Genomic DNA, 19,183 nt, shown 5'->3' with positions numbered 1-19,183 from the left:
CATATACGTTCTAGTTTTTGGACGGCAGAGGCACCAATATTTCAAAAGTATGACGGAGGGTATCTACATACCATTTACGATAGTTGGAGAGTATATTTATCATTTTTCCCTTAAAACTATCACACGTTGAGTAATTAACATTTATACCAGTGTACTTTATGAAAGTTATTTAAATTATTAATTATATCGTTATCTCTCTGGATTATGACAATAATTTCCAATTTTAAACCTTTAACGAGTAAAAATTAGAACTCAAAAGAATATATTTTTTAAGCGCTTTTATGTATTCCACATCCTCCCAAAGAGGCTACGTGGGGCCTCTACCGTTTCAACATTTGCTCACGTGCACATCACGTGATTAAGTTTCCTCCCTGAATATACAAATCATCTTCGAAACTAGCTTCAGTTCCATCCGCCGTCGCCGACCGCCGACTGCCGTGAAGGTTTCAACTTCCGACCAACCGCCGACCGCCGGTACGTAACCTCTTCCGTCGCTGTAAGACGGAACTCCGTTACCTGTTATCAGGAGTGGACTCGAACAGTTTATGAGCCTATATCCACTCCAATTGTTGACATACAGTTCACATTACCGAAACCTTAAACCTTTTGACATTTCACCACTGTCGTTAACGATGAAGGACCGGCCGCTGTCATCATGCGGCGCTGTTTACGTCCCTCCACATCAACGCCTCCGTTCAGTAATCACTGTTCCCTCTGCTGTTTCTCCACAACCTGGCAGCTTTCGTCCTACAGCAATCGATCAAAAACCTAATCCTAACTCTCTCAAGTCCTACGCTTGCCTTCCGCCTCAGCAGCAACCAGTGCGACTGCAACATAAGAGAAGTTCACAATTTGATGAGGTTTCTGAGGAAGGGGGTGATATTGAGCTTACGCCATATCAGGTAGGTGAGACACGTCTATCTGTAGCATTTTGAAGTTTAATCAATGTCAGGATTCTTTGTTCTCCTTTAGGCATGCATTACATAGGTACCCAACTTAAGTGTTTAAAATGAACAAAGGATTTCAATTAGATGGCCTGAATAGAGCAGAATGTATAGATAGGATTCATATTATTGGCCTCAACTAGTTTGGAATTGAGGTATGTTGATACTTAATATACCAGGTAGCTTGAGCAATTAAGTGCGCGAATTAGTTGGGAAGAATCTTGGGGTCTAAATTCAGTATTCACAATGCTTATAAATGCTGTTTATACAATTAATTTTAAGGACTGTTTCTGCTCGATAAATGTAAGTTTTCTTCCTTAATTGGGCTATGTTTGAATTGTTGTATAATGATCCAATTTGGCTTAGGAAATGACTAAATGGGGAAATCTCAATGATGGCCTAGTTTTTACTGAAGAAAGGTGATTGCCTAATTTCATTTAGAACTCAATTATTGCCTAAATTCGATTGAAATTCGATTTCTGAGCAAGTTAACTCAAAATAGTGTTTTGAAGCTTCAATGGTATGTTAAAGTGGATTTGAAACTTACATTTGGGTCATGATTGTATTATGTTAGGTTACTTGAGTAGTTACGTAATCTAAGAACGTGAGAATATTGTCATTTGATTTGGTTTATGGGTGATATACTGACACTTTAATCTACAATTCTGTGAACATCGCATCTTTGTGTTGTCTTGAATCTTTGACTTCGTTCTTTGGTTTTAACACGACTCATGTATTTTGATAAGTTAGATAACCAAATCCACAAATCTGAATATTGAGTTTTAGATCAATGATGTGACCCTATGCGAGTAAAATGTAATTAAGGATCATATGTGTTTAAGCACTGAACTGCATTGGAAAGCATCGCATGCATATTAACTTGAGTTAGGCATGGTTGTTTTCTTTTGCCTTGGACCTTTGATGTTCAGGCATGTAGCAAGATATGCATAACAAGAAAGCCTGATTAAGATTTCCGAACTACAGTAATTAATATAATGAATAATAAAGTTGCCATTGCCAGCACCCTACAACTCTGTTTCATTAAATAATTGGTGTACAATGCGGTTATCAGTTGACTTGAATTTAATAGTAAGTATTATCAACAAAATAGACAAATTAAATTCAGTCCATCCCTTTTCCTCACTCTCTTCTGAGCTTTTCTTTTTGGCTCAATGACCTTTCTGCACTAGTATGGGTCTTCATCTTTTTTCTTCTTGGACCTTGTAACTATTCTCATTTCTTTTTCAAGTTTTCTATAAAAAATAGATAATATAGTAACTCTTTCATAGACAGGAAAAATATAATCCCATTCTTCATGTGTAATTAGATACTATCTTTATCCTATCCTATCTAGTGTTATTGAACATGGATTAAGTGCTTATTGTTGTTAGACTTCGTGATATGCTCTTAAGTCACTAGTCCTGAAACCTGCCTAATTATCAAGTAATATGCTGATCAGTGGTTGCACTAGTGTTTTTTCTAGAGTTATTAGATTGTTTTAATGCTGGAGTTATATTCTTATCCAGATATATGTAGTTCATATCAATTAACTGAAAAATTTAAAATGTTACACTCAAGGGTGTGACCTAGTGGTCAAGGAAGTGGATTGAGAACCATGAGAAGGTTCAAATCCCAGTAGAGGCAAAACACTAGGTGATTTCTTTTGGTTTGTCCTAGCCTTGTTGGATAAAGTTACCAAGTACCTGTGTCAGTGTGCTAGTGGGAGGTAGCAAATACTCATAGAATTAGTCGAGGTGCGAACAACCTAGTCCGGACACCATGGCTATTAAAAAAATAATTGAAAAATGCTACAACTTGTTTAAACATAAATATGGCATTAGTTTGCACCTCTCCGGTAAGTTGCGTCTGAACAAGAGTGTTCTTGTGGCCCTAATATTATATGCGTCAACTTGACTACACTACACATTTATGTTGTCAGCATTTCACTGTTGCTGAAATGATGGAATCACTGATCTGGACATATGGTGAATGAATCAACATACACTTGGATGATAGGCACACATGGTGGAGACTTGAACTTGACCATTAATCTGAAGGAATCAACCTTAACCCATAGGTCACTGACATCTTTTCTATTTGGAGCATTCCTGACATGGATGGGTTGTTAACTAAGTTGCATGGGCTCTTCACTTTCGATGCCGCACCCGTGTCGGATTCTCCAAAAATACACTACTTTTGGCGAATCTGACACGCACCCCTTGACATTTTTGAAGAGTCCGAGCAACATAGGCTTTTTAAACTTTCTATTTTGATCTGATGATGAGGTTTTATACGTGTCAGTGAATGTTTGCTTTGTCATGGAAAATAACTGCTCATGTCCAGCTACTTTCAATTGCATATACAATCTTATCCATGTTATGGCTTGCATGCATTTACAGCTAATTCTTCCCGTCTGCATGTATCACAAATATAAGCCACCTGACTGTCCTATAACATTAAATGGATTCCAGGGTGCTGTCACATCTGATAACACTGAAACATGGAAATGGAAGCTCACTGGTCTGCTACACAACAATGATATACAAGAGGTGCTCTCAAGGGAGAAAAAAGATAGGCGTGATTATGAGCAAATAGCAGCTTTAGCAAGCAAAATGGGTTTATATAGGTATCTTTGATTAGGAAGTGTCTTTTTTCTGCACTTGTTTTGGTACAGAACTTTAATATGCTACCATCCTTTGCAGCAACCTATATTCAAAAGTAGTTGTTGTCAGCAAGCTTCCATTACCTAACTACAGGTTTGATTTGGATGATAAGCGTCCTCAGAGAGAGGTATGTTCTTGACCTGTTAGATATTCTTATTCAGTTATTTAAATTTTGACTCAACGCCAATGTTTCCACTTCTATTTTCTTTTATTTAATATTTTAATTGTCTTAGTCTGGATTTACATTCCTGTTGCTTCCTACTTGATCAGGCTTTGTTTTAATTCATGCCTGGTTCCTGTATTCCCTCTTCTACCTCTCTTTCCTGTCCTTTATCTCATTAATGATGATAAAGACTGCGACCTTTAAACAATTGTCAGGTGATCCTGCCTCCGGGTTTACCTAGAAGAGTAGATGTTTTTCTTGGAGAATACTTGTCTCGTAATCCAAGGAGCACGGATGTACTTTCACGATCAAGCAGTAATGGCAGTATAGCTACTGATGAGGGTCTATTTGAGCAGTCAGAGGCACTCCCTCAAAGTAAGGCTTCCATGAAGAAAATCCATTGGGAAAGGAGTATGCAAATGCAGACAGAGCAGCAAACTTGGCAGGTTCAATCACCTCAAACTTTAAAGCACACTGACATCTGTAAAAATTAAGAATTATCTCCCTCTTCCAACCTTGTCTTCACTTCAAGTAAGATGCTTAGTTTTCTTGGTCTACTTTCTATAGGTCAGACATGATAATCAAAGTTTTTGCTGCCTGAAACCTCATCATGGAGTGAGAATTAAATGCTGTAATGATACATGCTTCTTAATTTGTCCGGAGTCTGGACTAAGCAATGAAAATAGGTGTTGAGATTAGAGGAAACGAGAATACAATTACACTAGCTGATCTGTCAAAAAGTTTATAGATACACCATGTAGTATATTTTTCTTGTTAACATAGTAAGACACTAGGAGCAGAAGTTGAGGGGCCAGGAGATCCACACAGTCTATTGCAGGGCAAAAAGTTTTATCTTCTAATGCTTCCTTAAGAAGGTGCAATTGAATCTACTGTTGCTGGGGCAGCCCTTAAAAATCGACGACATAATAGCTAGTAGTTGTTTTTTTTTCCCGCACACCTTTGTTGGAAAATAATAATTATCTTTTCTCTAACTTCTCTAGAAAAGAAAAACATGTTGTTCACTTGCTGTTTTCCTCTAACCTGCGTATGGTGAGAGATAGGAGATCTGTGAACTTAATTGTGGTGCCAAAACAACTCTTATAAAGTCATCTGTGGTATGCATGTATAAGATAAGGACGCAACATACTCAAGTGAAAAGTTATAACTGTTGTTTATTTGGAAACAATTTTTGTGTTTATTCCCAAAGGATTATACATAACATTCCCAGTTAGTTGAGAAAATAGTAACAGTTATAGGATATAACACATCATGACCTTAATTTTGCCTTCATCCTTTTTCTCCAAAATGCCCTTACTTTTCCTAAGTAGGTATCCTCTCATTCTTTCTCCACTGGTTCTCTTTTCTTTTCTTGACTATTGCGGATCTCACACTACGTTATTTTAGACTGTACTTCAGTTTTTTTGCTTTTACTAGAAATATTTGGGCATTCAGAAAAGAAGAATTTTAGTCATCTTTGATTTTTGGTGAATTTGATGTCTAGATAGGAATAATATTGATCATAATTGAGTTCTGAAGAATCTGATTCATGGACCTATCTAAAATCATTGAGGGCTCTGGTTTTAGTTGATAGAAGTGATAAACTTCTGGGTTAGGTTCTCAAATTAGGAGGTGTTAAGACACGAAGATTTGTTCCTCTCCTTCTAGGCAAGCTACTTCGTTCCTCAGCAAAGTGTCCACTTCTTTATCGACAGATTTCATTCGATTTGTTGAAGCTTAGTTGGTGGAAAATTTGACATAAATGTTTGTGCTAGCTGGAGTTTGCACGTCGTGTAATGCTCTTGTTCATATAAAAGCTTAGTATTTATAGAGAAACTAAGAACAAATCCAAGAGAGGTCCTTGTTCATGACATCAAGCAAAAAGCCCTCTATGTCTTCTACTGAATTGCATAAACAAAGGTGCAATTTCTCTAGTATTAAGCGATTTTTTAGGCAAACCTATTTTACCTGTATTCATAGGAAAAGAATATCTTCAAATCTAATATATGTCTGACTACTTTAGCAACCACTACCTGAAAAATTTTCAGAAACGAATTTCTGAAAATCGGTGTATAAACCCAGTATCAACTGTTTGTAGGGAGAACGGTATGTGTTAGAGTGAGTAAACAGTCTGCTGTGACTTTGTTCCTTTGATCCTTTCACATAGATCTTTCTGCACTCTAGCTCTATGCTGTTTCTATTTTCTCCACAGTTTGTAGCTTTTTATAGTTTTTTGTTTTTGTTTTTGAGTTTGTTCTGTTTGTTTAATATAATGTTGTAAAAGTTTATCGGTATATATTTTTTTTGTTCCCTGTGGAAGATCGATTCATGGAATATCATTCTTGTTTGTTACAGGAATCACCTGAGGGTAGGAAGATGCTGGAATTTCGTAGTAGTCTACCTGCGTATAAGGAAAAAGACGCAATATTAAGTGCCATTTCACAGAACCAGGTATGTCAGATCTTGAGAAATCTGTCCTCGCCACTTGGCCCATCATTGCTGTATTAGAGCAGTGCCATGTGCATTTTATGTCACTGGTAAAGGAGAAAAAGAAGAAAGGGAGAACTTCTTTTGATTTGTTGTTTTTATGATACATTTGGGTAGGATCATAAAATATGTGGTTGTGAAACTATCATCAAACTCTAGAAGAAAAATAAAGCCTTTCTTATATTTTGAACAATTAACATTCATTTTGGGTTGTTGGTGGGCAAGCAAGACATCCCATTATTAGAATCCATTGATAAGGAACTGGATAAATTCACCCAGTCATCGTTGTTAGTTTATCCAGTTTCTTATCAGACACCAAATGAACCTTTACAAATCTTGCCATATGAGATATCTAGCAAAGCATTCACATATAGTGGAAGAACCAAAATTCTTTTTGTTGGTCAAGCATAAAGCAGATGAGGGACGAAATAAAAGGTGTCTGTTTTGAAATATGTCACAGCATTGTAAATCTCTTCTTCTTGCTTGGGATTTAGGGGTGTGGCTTAAGCGAAGAAGTGCAAATGAAAAGATTTTAAGCATACAGATTGAATATGTTAGCAAACTGCAGTTCTTGGAGCCCTTTGAAGCTCTATTAAATTCGTCTAGTATTCTGGTACGCCATTTTCTAACCATTACTGGGTCTTAGCTTTGTCTGCGAATGACCTCTCTGCGATTTGAAGAGTGTTGATGCCCGCTCTTAGCTTGGTGGTTTTTTGTTTTTCTAATTTTATTTAGGGAACTAGTATAGTTCAAAATGGAATGTGTAAAAGAAAACATGCAGTAGCTAAATTCCTTGGGAAAGGCTTGATCTTTTTAAAACTTCTCATGATGATTCTGATATTAGGATAAGCTTTTCCGTGTGAACAGGTGGTTATTGTCTCTGGTGAAACTGGCTGTGGGAAGACCACACAGATTCCGCAGTTTATTTTAGAGTCTGAAATTGAGTCTATTCGTGGAGACATGTGCAGTATCATATGTACACAGCCAAGAAGAATATCTGTTATGGCAGTATCTGAAAGAGTTGCCGCGGAGAGAGGGGAGTTGTTGGGTGAAACAGTGAGTTTCTGTACTAGAAAATAAAATGGCATACATTCCATCACGCATGACTTAAGTTTGGAATAAGTATTCTGTCTTCTTTGATGTCTTTGCAGGTTGGATATAAAGTTAGGCTAGAAGGTGTTAAAGGAAGGGACACTCACCTCCTCTTCTGTACAACTGGTATCTTGTTAAGAAGGCTACTGGTTGATAGAAATCTGAAGGGAATCACACATGTAATTGTGGACGAGATTCATGAACGTGGAATGAACGAAGGTATATTCTTGTCTTTAAAGAGATTGTGGAGTTCATGGAATCTACTTTCTAACAATTGAGTATGTATTATACCAGACTTTCTGCTAATAGTTCTGAAGGATTTACTCCCACGTCGGCCAGAATTAAGGTTGATCTTGATGAGTGCCACCTTAGATGCAGAGCTTTTCTCTTCATACTTTGATGGGGCTCCACTAGTCCACATTCCGGTGAGTAAGTTGGTTGACTAATTGTGTTTTCAATTGATGTTCGACATTAATTTATGGCAATGGTCCTATTCCTCTTCCTCTTGTTCTGTACTACCTGAATACCAATTTATTTGATAAGACATAGTTTGACTGCACAGAAAATTTCTCATGTATATTCTTTTGGTAGTAGAAGAAGAAAACATTAAAGCAGTTGTAATATAAAAAAATAAATTTGAATAATGTGATGTTGTCAGAAAAATAGTATAGTGAGGTGTTTCTCTTTGTAGAAATCTTTTTATCTGATATTTGCTAGTTCCTTTTATATATTTTGTTTGTTGGTTTTCTCTTTTTTATCAATTAAACAACGTGTATCATATGTTAATTATTAGAACTTCTCTATATGGAAATTTTAATCTGTATTTTAACACTATTTGTTTGAAACCTAAAATATAAGTTAGAGGACAATAAGCTAATTAGTCATTTGAAATTAAAATATCTTCTGCGCAGTTATGCTATTTTGGTTACATGTTATATCAATTCAAAATGATGTGATTTTATATAAAGCTACAAAGCTGAACAATTAGCCAGTTTAGATATTACATTTGAATACCACACTTTTATTTTAAGAGGTATAATACAGACATGGTCATTACGCTTCAATCAGGTTATTCTATTCCACCTATTAGAAGAAAAAAAGAACTTAAATAAAAATACTTAATAGCATGGCGATACATTTATACGAACTTCTACCCCGAGCTCATGTAATGAAACCATAGATAATTAAGTGAAGTCTAATCCACAAATTATTTGATCTATAAGATTTTAACCATTGTATTCAGGAGATTTTAACATTATATATTGGCTGAGATGTTTGGCTCTGGCCTTTGTTTGACACAAGATTTCAGAATGAAAGAGAACGTCTAAAGTCTGACTATTTCAAGACAGAATTTTATATTTGAATTTGTCTTGTTATAGTTACTTATTTATTCACCGATATTCTTTAATTAATTCCATGAGACAATCTATTTTAGCAAAAAGAAAATAAGAGTGTCGACAATTAAAAATGCATCAGACATGAGAACTCTTTCAAAAAGTTAATTAAACTGCATTAAGCTGGAGCAAACCATTTACTCAACCATATCTGATGACATAGCTTCTATATAGTTCAAATTTTTTTTCTTTCAAATTTCAACAAAAGTATTAAAAACACAGCTAAATTTTGTTCCTCCCAACATGTATTTTTCATATCTCATTGTATCACTGGATAGTCAATATCCCATATATGTATTTTGTCTTCATATATTACAGATGAATACCACCAAGTTCCATGAACCCATTTAGTTAATAAACAGAGGTTCCAACATAGAGTCATTTAGAGAAAGCATTAAGCATGTATGAGTATAAAATAAAAAGCAATTTATATCAATATACACATTAAAAAAAAATTAGGGATAATTTCAGAAAACTCCCCCAAGTTTAGCCTTATAACACTCACTTCCCTTGGGGTTTTGAATATTACATTTACCTCCCCTGTTTTAAATTTTTGTAACCAAACTTGTTTAAATGATAATCTTTCAATAACATTCCAAAAATACCCTTTTGTGACATTGATTTTTTCATACTCCTACTAGATTGATGACCCGAACAATATTTCGTTCAAAAAATAAAGACCCTTGGCTGAAGAAAAACAGTCTAAAAAACAAGAAACAATGGAAGTATAAGAAATAACACATAGTAACGGAATAGTACTACAACAATATAGTTTGAACCTTATCCAAAAGAAATAATCTAGAATGATTACCTGCATGAAGGATTTTTGACAATATCAGTTGAGATTGGGATTCGATCAGCATCTTATTTAGCGGAACTTATTAAATTTAGAGAAAATCACAGACCTTCCAAGTGGCTGAAAGGAATAGGAGTGAAATTTTCCTATTCAGGTTGTGGATTTTCCTAATGGAGTATGTGAAATGCGCGATATAGTTCATTTCTTCTCTTATTGGGTAGAGCATTGGTGTTTAACATCATACCTGTTTGCTGTTTCTTGGTTAAGACACTAAACAGTTAATCCACATTCAGCCCTTTTTTTCCTGGATACAATTTAATCCATACTTACATTGCTTCCATATTATTTTTGAAAAGTTTTTCCATGGTCTTTATTAGGGATTTACATATCCAGTTCGCACTCATTTCCTGGAAAATATTCTGGAGATGTCGGGGTACAGGTTGACGCCAGACAATCAGATTGATGATTATGGGCAGGAGAGAGCGTGGAAAATGAACAAACAAGCTCCAAGAAAAAGGAAGAGCCAGATTGCTTCTGCTGTTGAGGTTTCTACTTTTAAAAGCAACTTCCACAATTTTCATTTGCTACAACTCCTCTGCTAATATTTTATTTGTCGTCAGGACACCCTCAGAGCTGCTGATTTCCAAGAATTTAGCCCTGAGACACAGGAGTCTTTGTCTTGTTGGAATCCTGATTGTATAGGCTTCAATTTTATAGAATATATTCTATGCCATATTTGTGAAAATGAAAGGCCCGGTGCTGTTTTAGTTTTTATGACGGGTTGGGATGACATAAGTTCTCTGAAGGATAAGCTACAGGCTCATCCTATCTTGGGGAATACAAGCCGTGTTTTATTGCTGGCATGCCATGGTTCTATGGCTAGTTCAGAGCAGGTGAAGAAATTTTCATTTATGCTTTTACCTTGCATTTGCCTTGCATGTAAACTATATTTTTGATACAAGCTATTCTCAAGGATATATCATCTGTTACTAATGTAAAATTTCAGTACAAGCATTACTAGTGTATTTTCTGTTCTCCTTGTATGATTGGTCATCAGAATAGGTGTTCTGCCTATTAGCTGGTGACTTGCACTTTCTGTTTTTCTTACCATTTGACTTGTTAGATTGAGCAGGTTTTATAATTTACAAATTTCTACTTGGTAGAAAAAAAAAAGGAGTTCACAATCTTAATTGTCCAGTTTATTATCTAAGCTCTTGTGCTTCTTATTCATTTAGTCGTTTTGCTTATATGTAGAGGTTAATATTTGACAAGCCTGAAGATGGAGTAAGAAAGATTGTGTTAGCTACAAATATTGCTGAGACCAGTATCACGATTGATGATGTAGTGTTTGTTATTGACTGTGGCAAGGCAAAAGAGACGTCATATGATGCACTTAATAATACTCCTCGTTTGCTTCCTTCTTGGATTTCAAAGGTTTCAGCTCGCCAAGTAAGACACTTTGCTGGTCCTTTCTGAATCTGATTGGAAGATACGTTTATATATGTCTTTATCATAAATTGTGTAATGTGATGGTTAGAACTTTTGTGATGATTGTCTTTTCACTAGTTCAGTGTAATAGTGTGGGAGGGGAAGGGTGCCCATGAGATTGAGAAGGAAGACTTAATAGCCGCGAATAGAGAGATTGATTTGCTGAGAAATAATGATACCCATGTAACCCTTCAATTCTTTCAATAATCTATTGACTTGTGATTATGACAATGCATCACCTGATGCGTTGTATATCTACTAACTATAGAAATTCATATGAATATTACATTTCTGAATCTTCACACTTGAACCTTTTCTTTGATGAATAGGCTGTGCTTTGAAGCACATTTCAATTTGGAGTTCAGACTTGACCAGTACTTCCAGAACCTTAGGTTTCATTTCTGGAAGTTCTTCGATTCAAGGGTCTGATAATTTTTTACTTGTGCCACAATCACTGTATGGAGATCTCCTTGCTGGATCTCTACCCAAGTCGTTAATATTTTTCAGTTTTATATTAACTCCTGCTTGTCTAATAAGTAAATCTTCATAGTTTATCTTTGGTAATAGCCCTTTTAAGAATGAGTTATGTGATGCTTATAAAAGACGCATGTTTCTTCAACTTAAGGTAGAGAAAAATGTTGCACCCAGAGGTGGGGCCTAGTGGTCAATGAAGTGAGAGGAGAACGAGAACCATAGGATCTCAGGTCCATATCCAGTAGGGGAAAATAACACTAGGTACCTGTGCTGGTGGGAGATAGCAGGTAATCGGTGGAATAGTCGAAGTTCGCCCAAGCTGGCCCAACACCACACTAGCATAAAAAAGGGTGGAGAAAATGTTTGCGAGTATAATGGTTCTGGGTGAAGCTTTTTCTCTCTTGGTGTATTATGCGCCTTAATTCATGGTATTCTTGATTGCATTGTTAGGTTATACTTCTTCTTTTGCTTGTCTAATTTACTATTTACATTTATTCACAAAGCTGCCAAATTGGAACAGCCTTCTTTGTACTTATTTCCCTGCTTTTGTGGTCCAAATCATCATCCATATGTCAGTTAATATCTGTAACGGACTGCAAAATTTCATGAAGTTGAGTGACTATTTTTTTCTTATCTGTTGAATGTGAATATTCAAGGAAGACCTCTGCACTTGTTCTATGCTTTTTTCCTTGGCAATCATTTCGGTACTGAATCCTGCCAAATACAGCTACTGCAAATAAGATAGAAGCTGAAGAATGTTTTGATTTATAGGCTAACAAAGCCCCCAAGTTACGCGCTCCAGCTGTCCTATAATTTATGTCTGTTTTGAATTGGATGATGAAGTTGGAAAAAAGGTTATCAGTAGGAAGGCTGAAAAAATTGGTTTTGGTAAGTATTCAAATGGGAAAGCACCATTGAGTTGCTTTTTAATTTTAAAAAGAAACAAGAAGTGATTTCATTTCATTTGTTGGGTGATCTTTTGCTCTCACGTTCGAGTGTTTGCTCGTCATTAGGCTCGTGAATGCCAATTGCAAGTCTGGCTAAATATTATTTTTGGACAAGAACTCTGGATATAAAATATTTAGAAGTTACTCGCCAAAGTCATTATAATTTGGTACAGAGGGTGTCATTGATACATTTGTCCAAGTAACTAGCACTACAAAGAGTTTGTCAGAGACTGAACTCATCAGATTATTTTTTTTTTGCCAAAGACCAAAAAACAACATTATGTACAATAATATAGTTGTACCTTGTCTTTGCAAGTAATTGTAGCCTTCGTTAAATTTCTTTGCTGAACAGGTAAGTATTGTTGATGTCAAAAGCCAGCTCTACAAAGGACTCTATAAACTAGCCTTCATTGATCTTCTTATGTGAAACAAGTTGTTATTACTATTAATGTCAAGACCCAAGAGTTCCTGGTCTAAGCAAAGATAAGTCCTTGAACCTGTGGTTGCAAAAGGTTTTGGGTTTGACTTTGAATGCAAAAGAGAAAGGAAATTGCTTAGAAAATTAGGTTCTTATAACTTATGAAAACAATCACTACAACTGCCACACAGATAACAAGGCTCAAAGCTCCGGCATTGGTAATAATGGCTGACTGGTATAATGATGAGATGTAAAATATGAGAAAGGGGAATTATTTCACTTCTTTTTCTCTCCAGTTTTTGTTGCTAATGACAAGTTTTCACCTTGTTGGTACTTTCTGTTTCTTTAGTAGGAAGTTCTCCCTTTTCATGCTAATAATCTTTTGGTTACTACCGACAATTTTTAACTGTATGATGTTTGTTTACTCATGAAACTGATAGAGAAGGGGACGAGCTGGACGTGTTCAGCCAGGAGAATGCTATCATCTTTATCCCAGATGTGTATATGATGCTTTTGCAGATTATCAATTACCAGAAATTCTGAGGACTCCTTTGCAATCCCTTTGTTTGCAAATTAAAAGTTTAAAACTCGGTAGCATTTCTGAGTTCCTCACGAGGGCTTTGCAATCTCCCGAGTTATTAGCGGTAATGCTCTGTCAGATTTATTGTTCTTACTTGTGTGGTAATGAATATGTTAGCAATTTTCTTATTCGGTAGTACAGTTTACTGGCCTCTGATATAAGTTCAGACCATCTTGTGATCTGTACAAGTTCCCCCTTTGCTTGTTGCTTCAGTGAAGTAATCTTTTGTTTTGCTGATAGGTTCAAAATGCTGTTGAGTATCTGAAAATCATTGGGGCTTTAGATGAGAATGAAAATTTGACTGTTCTAGGTACGAAACTGAATTTTAACCGTATTCAAGTCTAACCATGTAGTCTGATTTTTCTCTGCCTTTGTTGTGGTTGAATGACAGGACGTTACTTAACAATGCTTCCAATGGAGCCTAAACTGGGGAAAATGCTTATACTTGGAGCAATTTTGAATTGTTTGGACCCGATATTAACTATTGTTGCTGGTCTTAATGTCCGAGATCCCTTCTTGACACCACTTGACAAGAAAGATGTAAGTTGAGCCTTCCGTGTTGCTGTTGTCATTATTTGCTTCATCTCCATTAGTTGGATCAAACATAACTTTCTTTGAGAGACCAGTTATGGTTTTGAGACATGCTAGCTTTTGTTTTCAGCTTGCAGATGCTGCCAAGGCTCACTTTTCACGCGATTTTAGTGACCATCTCGCTCTTGTCCAAGCATATGAGGGTTGGAGGGATGCTGAAAGAGACCTAGCTGGATATGAGTACTGCTGGAAGAATTTTCTGTCTGCACAGTCTATGAAAGCTATTGATTCTCTTCGCAAGGAGTTTTACTCTTTGCTGAACGACACTGGTCTTGTTGACAGCAACATTACCATGTATAATTCTTGGAGTTATGATGAGCATCTTCTTCGAGCGATTATCTGCTATGGGTTGTATCCTGGAATCTGTTCTGTACTGGTAAAACCTGCTGTCTCTCTTTATTTGCTTCAATATGTATCTTAGAGATCATATTTGCATTCACCATATATCCCATTTAATTTGTGCCTTTTTATTCATTTAAACAACCTGGACACGAGCGCTTATCCATAATTATAAATGTATAATTCCATAGTAGTAAAGCGCCCTCATGGATGATTTTAAGCTTTAGTGAAACCGCAAAAAAAAAAATCTTTAGTGAGCGTTGAAGTATCCTTGTTTCCAATGTTACTAATATTATTGCTTTTGCAGCATAATGAAAAGTCATTTTCATTGAAAACAATGGAAGATGGTCCGGTGCTATTACACTCGGTGAGTATGCTACCTGCGTATTTTGGTTTTCTTTAATAAAAGTCCCATTGATCTTACTCTCTTTCTGGTGTTATGCAAAGAACTCTGTTAATGCCCGGGACTCCAGGATACCATATCCTTGGCTGGTGTTCAATGAAAAGATCAAAGTAAACTGTGTCTTTCTACGGGATTCTACAGCTATCTCCGACTCAGTGCTGCTTCTATTTGGAGGAACCATCTCAAAAGGGGAAGTGGTGAGCTCCCCATCTTGCCTTCTGTTGATCCTAGATCCCGAAGGAGAAATTTGTGTACAGGTTAATGCCTAGTGTAATTAACCTGCTTACATATTCTCTCCGTTGATTGAAATCATTTACTTGATTTTTACAGGACGGTCACTTGAAAATGTTGGGTGGATACTTAGAGTTCTTTATGAACCCTACTATAGCAGAAATGTACAGAAGTCTAAGAAGAGAGCTTGATGAGTTAATTCACACTAAAGTAAGTGATTGTTTGCTACCTCACTTTATTGTCAATTCTGCTAAAGGATTGGTTCACAACAGATGGAATGCTATTCTGTTTTGTGCCTTGTCAAGTCTGAAGAAGCAGAGATTTTGTTAACAATTTTTTGAAATAATATTTCACTAAAGTTGACAATCTACATGGTACAGCTCCTGAATCCTAGGATGGATGTACATAGTTATCATGAACTTCTGTCAGCAATATGGTTGCTTATCTCAGAGGATCAATGCGGTGGCAGATTCGTTTTTAGTCATCAGATTTTACTTCCTTCCAAGCCATGTGCTGGAGCACCACCACCAGCTCCAACGTCAAGGATAGAAAGTGGTCCAGGAGGTGACAATGCTAAGTCTCAGCTACAGACGTTGCTGAATCGAGCAGGATATGCAACACCAACCTACAAGTCATTGCAACTCAATAACAATCAGTTTCGAGCAACTGTGGAGTTCAACGGAATGCAGATAATGGGAAGACCTTGCAACAACAAAAAGCAAGCTGAAAAAGATGCAGCAGCTGAGGCTCTGGAGTGGTTGTTGGAAGGGCACCGTGCAGGTCCTGATTACATTGAGCAGATGTCTCAGTTTCTGAAAAAGAGCAAAAAGGCATAGAGTGGACATCACAAAATTGGCATCAGTGATGCTTGGGACAGCTTCACGCCCTTGGTTTTGTTCGGGATGGGTTCATAGGAGCATCTGTGATGGCAGTTTTACTATGTATGTGAATATGATATCCTGGAACCCATGAACGGCTGATTCTGAAGTCTCACAAATGCAGTGGGCTCAGTAGTGAAATAGACTGCCTCTGAAATCTGGAAGTAAAGCTAAATCCAAGGGAGGAGGGGGGACAAGGTTGGATGGGTTGGCTTCTTTTGACTTGTCCCAATTTTTGCCTTTGCAGCTGTTCAGTCTGCTTGTCGAGCCAATGCACCTGAAATTACAATATCTTTGCGATTAGGAAATGCTTCATATTTTGCGAAGCAGATCAAATGCTCTGGTATTGTTGCACTTAATGGTTAAGTTCATCTTTATCCTTTGTATATATTAATAATGGTTTAGAATATCACTCTATCTTGCTATTAATGGCTGTTCTTAGAATTTTCTTTTTCTATGCCTCTACTTGGTGGTTCGTTGCCCGTTTGGTTACGTCTCAGGGCTATTTGATTGCTCAATGATCAATACAGGCAGAGTCAAATCAAGAGCCTTGAGCAATATCTGCGGAGCATGTGAGTGACCACTTATTATTATTATTACTTTACTGCAATAGCTGTGAATCCTTTTTTTTAACCCCTCCGTAGGAGCTCCTAGCTTTTTGCTCTCTTGGTGACTCGAACCCACAATCTTAGGGTTGAAAGTGAGGACTGTTTATCATTTGAGTAACTCCCTCTTGTCATAACTGTGAATCTTGAAAACTTTTAGAACTATTTTAATGTATGTGCGTGCAATTGCAAGTTGGGTCAAGAGCATCCAGTCTAGTCTCTTATTCCGGCACTGCTGATAGGCTGAATATGTGCTTAAAATTAAGGGAAAGGAAAATTATTTTACAATTGTACTATTGTACGTAGAGTAATATTGTAGTATCTTTTTTGTGTAAAAAAAGAAGTATAATTTACAAAAATTTCATAGTGTTAAGAGTTAATTACATTATTTCCCTACTCTTTTCCAATTTACAAGTCCCTTAAAATTTATGGATTTCGGACTGGACATTTGGATACATACGGGAGGGATGTATCGAGGGGATAGGACATTCAGATAAATAGGGGAGCGATGTATTTGAGAGGGGATAGAACATCCGGATACATAGGGAGGGATGTATCTGAGAGGGGATAGGATCCGGATACAAAGGGGAGGGATGCATTCAAGAGTGAAATGGATATATCAGCGAGACGGAAGTGATGTATTTGAGAGGGGATTTTTGAATTTTTTTTTAAATGGTAGGGAATTTTAGAGATTATGGTAAAATAAGATGTTTATTTGAGTAATGCACAATGTCCTTCACTTGTTGGGCTACTCTTTGAAAAATAAGTTCATCTAAAAAATTGGGCCAAATTTTAGATAAGAAGGTAAAGCATGGCCAATTTTGATAGAATTGTTGCTCCAACTGATAGACAATGTAATTGTCTTCTAATTCCTTTATATTTTAAAATTTTCATGTGTCCAATGCAAGTTCTCATCCAGCCGATATGGGATTCAATATCCCGTCCCACGTTTAGGACTAGACATCTGGTGTGTAGGAAGATCCTGACTTTGATATCATGTAAAGAAATGAATTTCTAGTTCATGAGAGAAAAATTATCAAGTTCATATATTCAAAAAAAGGAATTCATAATTTCCTCATCCCATCAATGTGGGACTTAAATATTTCAAGATTGGCCTAAACAACTTGCCTTTTAAGGGGACGTAAAGTTGCTAACGTAAATCAACTTCTCCTTCATCTCTCGTATCTCTTTTTTTGTTCTCACCCAGTGTTTAGAGTTTGCATTGGAGCCTCAATTTAATCAAGATCATGTATTGTAGGGTCCATTCGGGGGTGATGCTTCCCACGAGATTTTTTCCATACCAAGGGCTCAAATCCGATACTTTTGATTAAGGTGAAACTATCCTATTACTGTCCCACAACCTATGTTGGCTCCATCCGGTATCTCTTGATAACCACAAATCTCAAAAGGTGCACTAGAATTAGCAAATTTCGAAAGTTACACCCATTCAAAAGGAAATGTAAAACAATTTAGCATTATTTTGTAGTAATTCAATTAGATTTAATAGAATATCTTTTATATATCCTTAAAATGACGAAAATAACATGAAAAGATGAATAATAAGCAACAAACATGTAACTAGGAAACGTAACTAAAAGACAAGAAGACAAAATAAGCGATGAGAAAAATAAAAAGCATTACATGCTCAACCAACACTCTAAGGATGTCCAACATTTTCTTCTCCAACATTGTTGTCATTAGCAACAACTTCATTAAGTTGTATCTTCCTTTGTTCAAGTTGAACCCTCTTAGCAACAATTAACTTCAACAAACCCTTTATTTCTCTAACATTGAAGAGTTCTTTTCCCTCAAAAAGTTCATTGAAGAGGTTCTTCATTTCCTTCTCCTCAGCAATTTCCTCTAATTTTCTGATATATTTTTCTCGATTTTTCACTATAGGTTTAAGGTAGTCGTTATGTGTAACTAACTTGTGTTCTGGAAAACCTAAATAATCATTTACTATGTTCTGAGCCTCTATTAAAGATGGCCAAGTAAAAACATCGGGTTTTTGGGGAATAGAACAAATTATTCCAACTTTTACATCACATAGAATAGACAGCTCGTATGCTTTCTTACACAGTGATTCTAATTTTTCATCTAGCATTTTTTTTCTCTTTTCCTCATCAAGATCACTAGTGGTCAAACGTGCCCTCTTTCTAGGCATATTTTAGTACAAAAATAAATAAATATATAAGAGTGAGTTTCTATCTTTGAATATAAAATAAGAGTGTTTGGCTTATATTTATAGATGTGTAATAAGATCACATAATTAAATAATTGTAAGTTGTTGACTGATCTGACTAAAATATATAAACAAATTAATTGCACAATCTGATTTTTAAGGTATTCATTAATTAACTTACCTAAATAGATATAGTTAAAATCTTAAAAGTCAATCTTGAAGTTAAGTTTATGGAAGGTTAATAGCAATTAGTTATAGATTTTAGACTTCTAGAAGTTGTTACATTGAGCTCGTTTGGATTGAGTCAAAAATAAAAAGTCAAACTGAAATGACTTTTAAGTCAAAAAATAAAAAGTAGGAGGAGACCTACTTTTGATTTTTGACTTATTTTAAGTTATTTTTGACCTTGCCAAACACTTTCTAACTTATTTTAAGTTATTTTTTATATTTGTCAAACACTTCTAGAAGTAAAAAACTGACTTAAAAATAGGTTTGACCAACTTTTAAATTA

At 36.0% G+C, this 19,183-nt stretch overlaps 2 protein-coding genes across 3 annotated transcripts; one reads left to right on the top strand and one right to left on the bottom strand.

The window, feature by feature from the left end:
* Window positions 1–317: 317 nt before the first annotated feature.
* Window positions 318–16,692, top strand: LOC102586003 (ATP-dependent RNA helicase DHX36). Of its 2 annotated transcripts, none has more exons than XM_006360369.2 (19): window positions 318–902; window positions 3,416–3,570; window positions 3,647–3,734; window positions 3,986–4,216; window positions 6,123–6,218; window positions 7,122–7,310; window positions 7,406–7,565; window positions 7,641–7,771; window positions 9,914–10,081; window positions 10,157–10,429; window positions 10,791–10,985; window positions 13,304–13,507; window positions 13,684–13,753; window positions 13,835–13,983; window positions 14,105–14,410; window positions 14,681–14,740; window positions 14,821–14,973; window positions 15,107–15,217; window positions 15,388–16,692. In XM_006360369.2, exons 1-19 carry the CDS (start codon window positions 546–548, stop codon window positions 15,841–15,843), a joined length of 3,552 nt encoding a protein of 1,183 aa, XP_006360431.2. In that variant the 5' UTR covers window positions 318–545; the 3' UTR covers window positions 15,844–16,692. The 2 variants fall into 2 exon arrangements, with proteins under 2 accessions (XP_006360431.2, XP_015170317.1); XM_015314831.1 differs by having other exon boundaries at window positions 828–906.
* A 1,455-nt stretch (window positions 16,693–18,147) lies between these two features.
* LOC107063222 (uncharacterized) lies at window positions 18,148–18,654 on the bottom strand. Its single transcript, XM_015314810.1, has one exon. The coding sequence runs from the start codon at window positions 18,652–18,654 to the stop codon at window positions 18,148–18,150; it is 507 nt and encodes a 168-aa protein (XP_015170296.1).
* Window positions 18,655–19,183: the final 529 nt, after the last annotated feature.

The sequence above is a fragment of the Solanum tuberosum genome, unplaced genomic scaffold (assembly GCF_000226075.1).
Source record: "Solanum tuberosum cultivar DM 1-3 516 R44 unplaced genomic scaffold, SolTub_3.0 scf00322, whole genome shotgun sequence".
NCBI classification, from domain to species: domain Eukaryota; kingdom Viridiplantae; phylum Streptophyta; class Magnoliopsida; order Solanales; family Solanaceae; genus Solanum; species Solanum tuberosum.
Note: the sequence above shows the minus strand (reverse complement) of the source record. Positions and strands in the feature narration are given on the sequence as shown.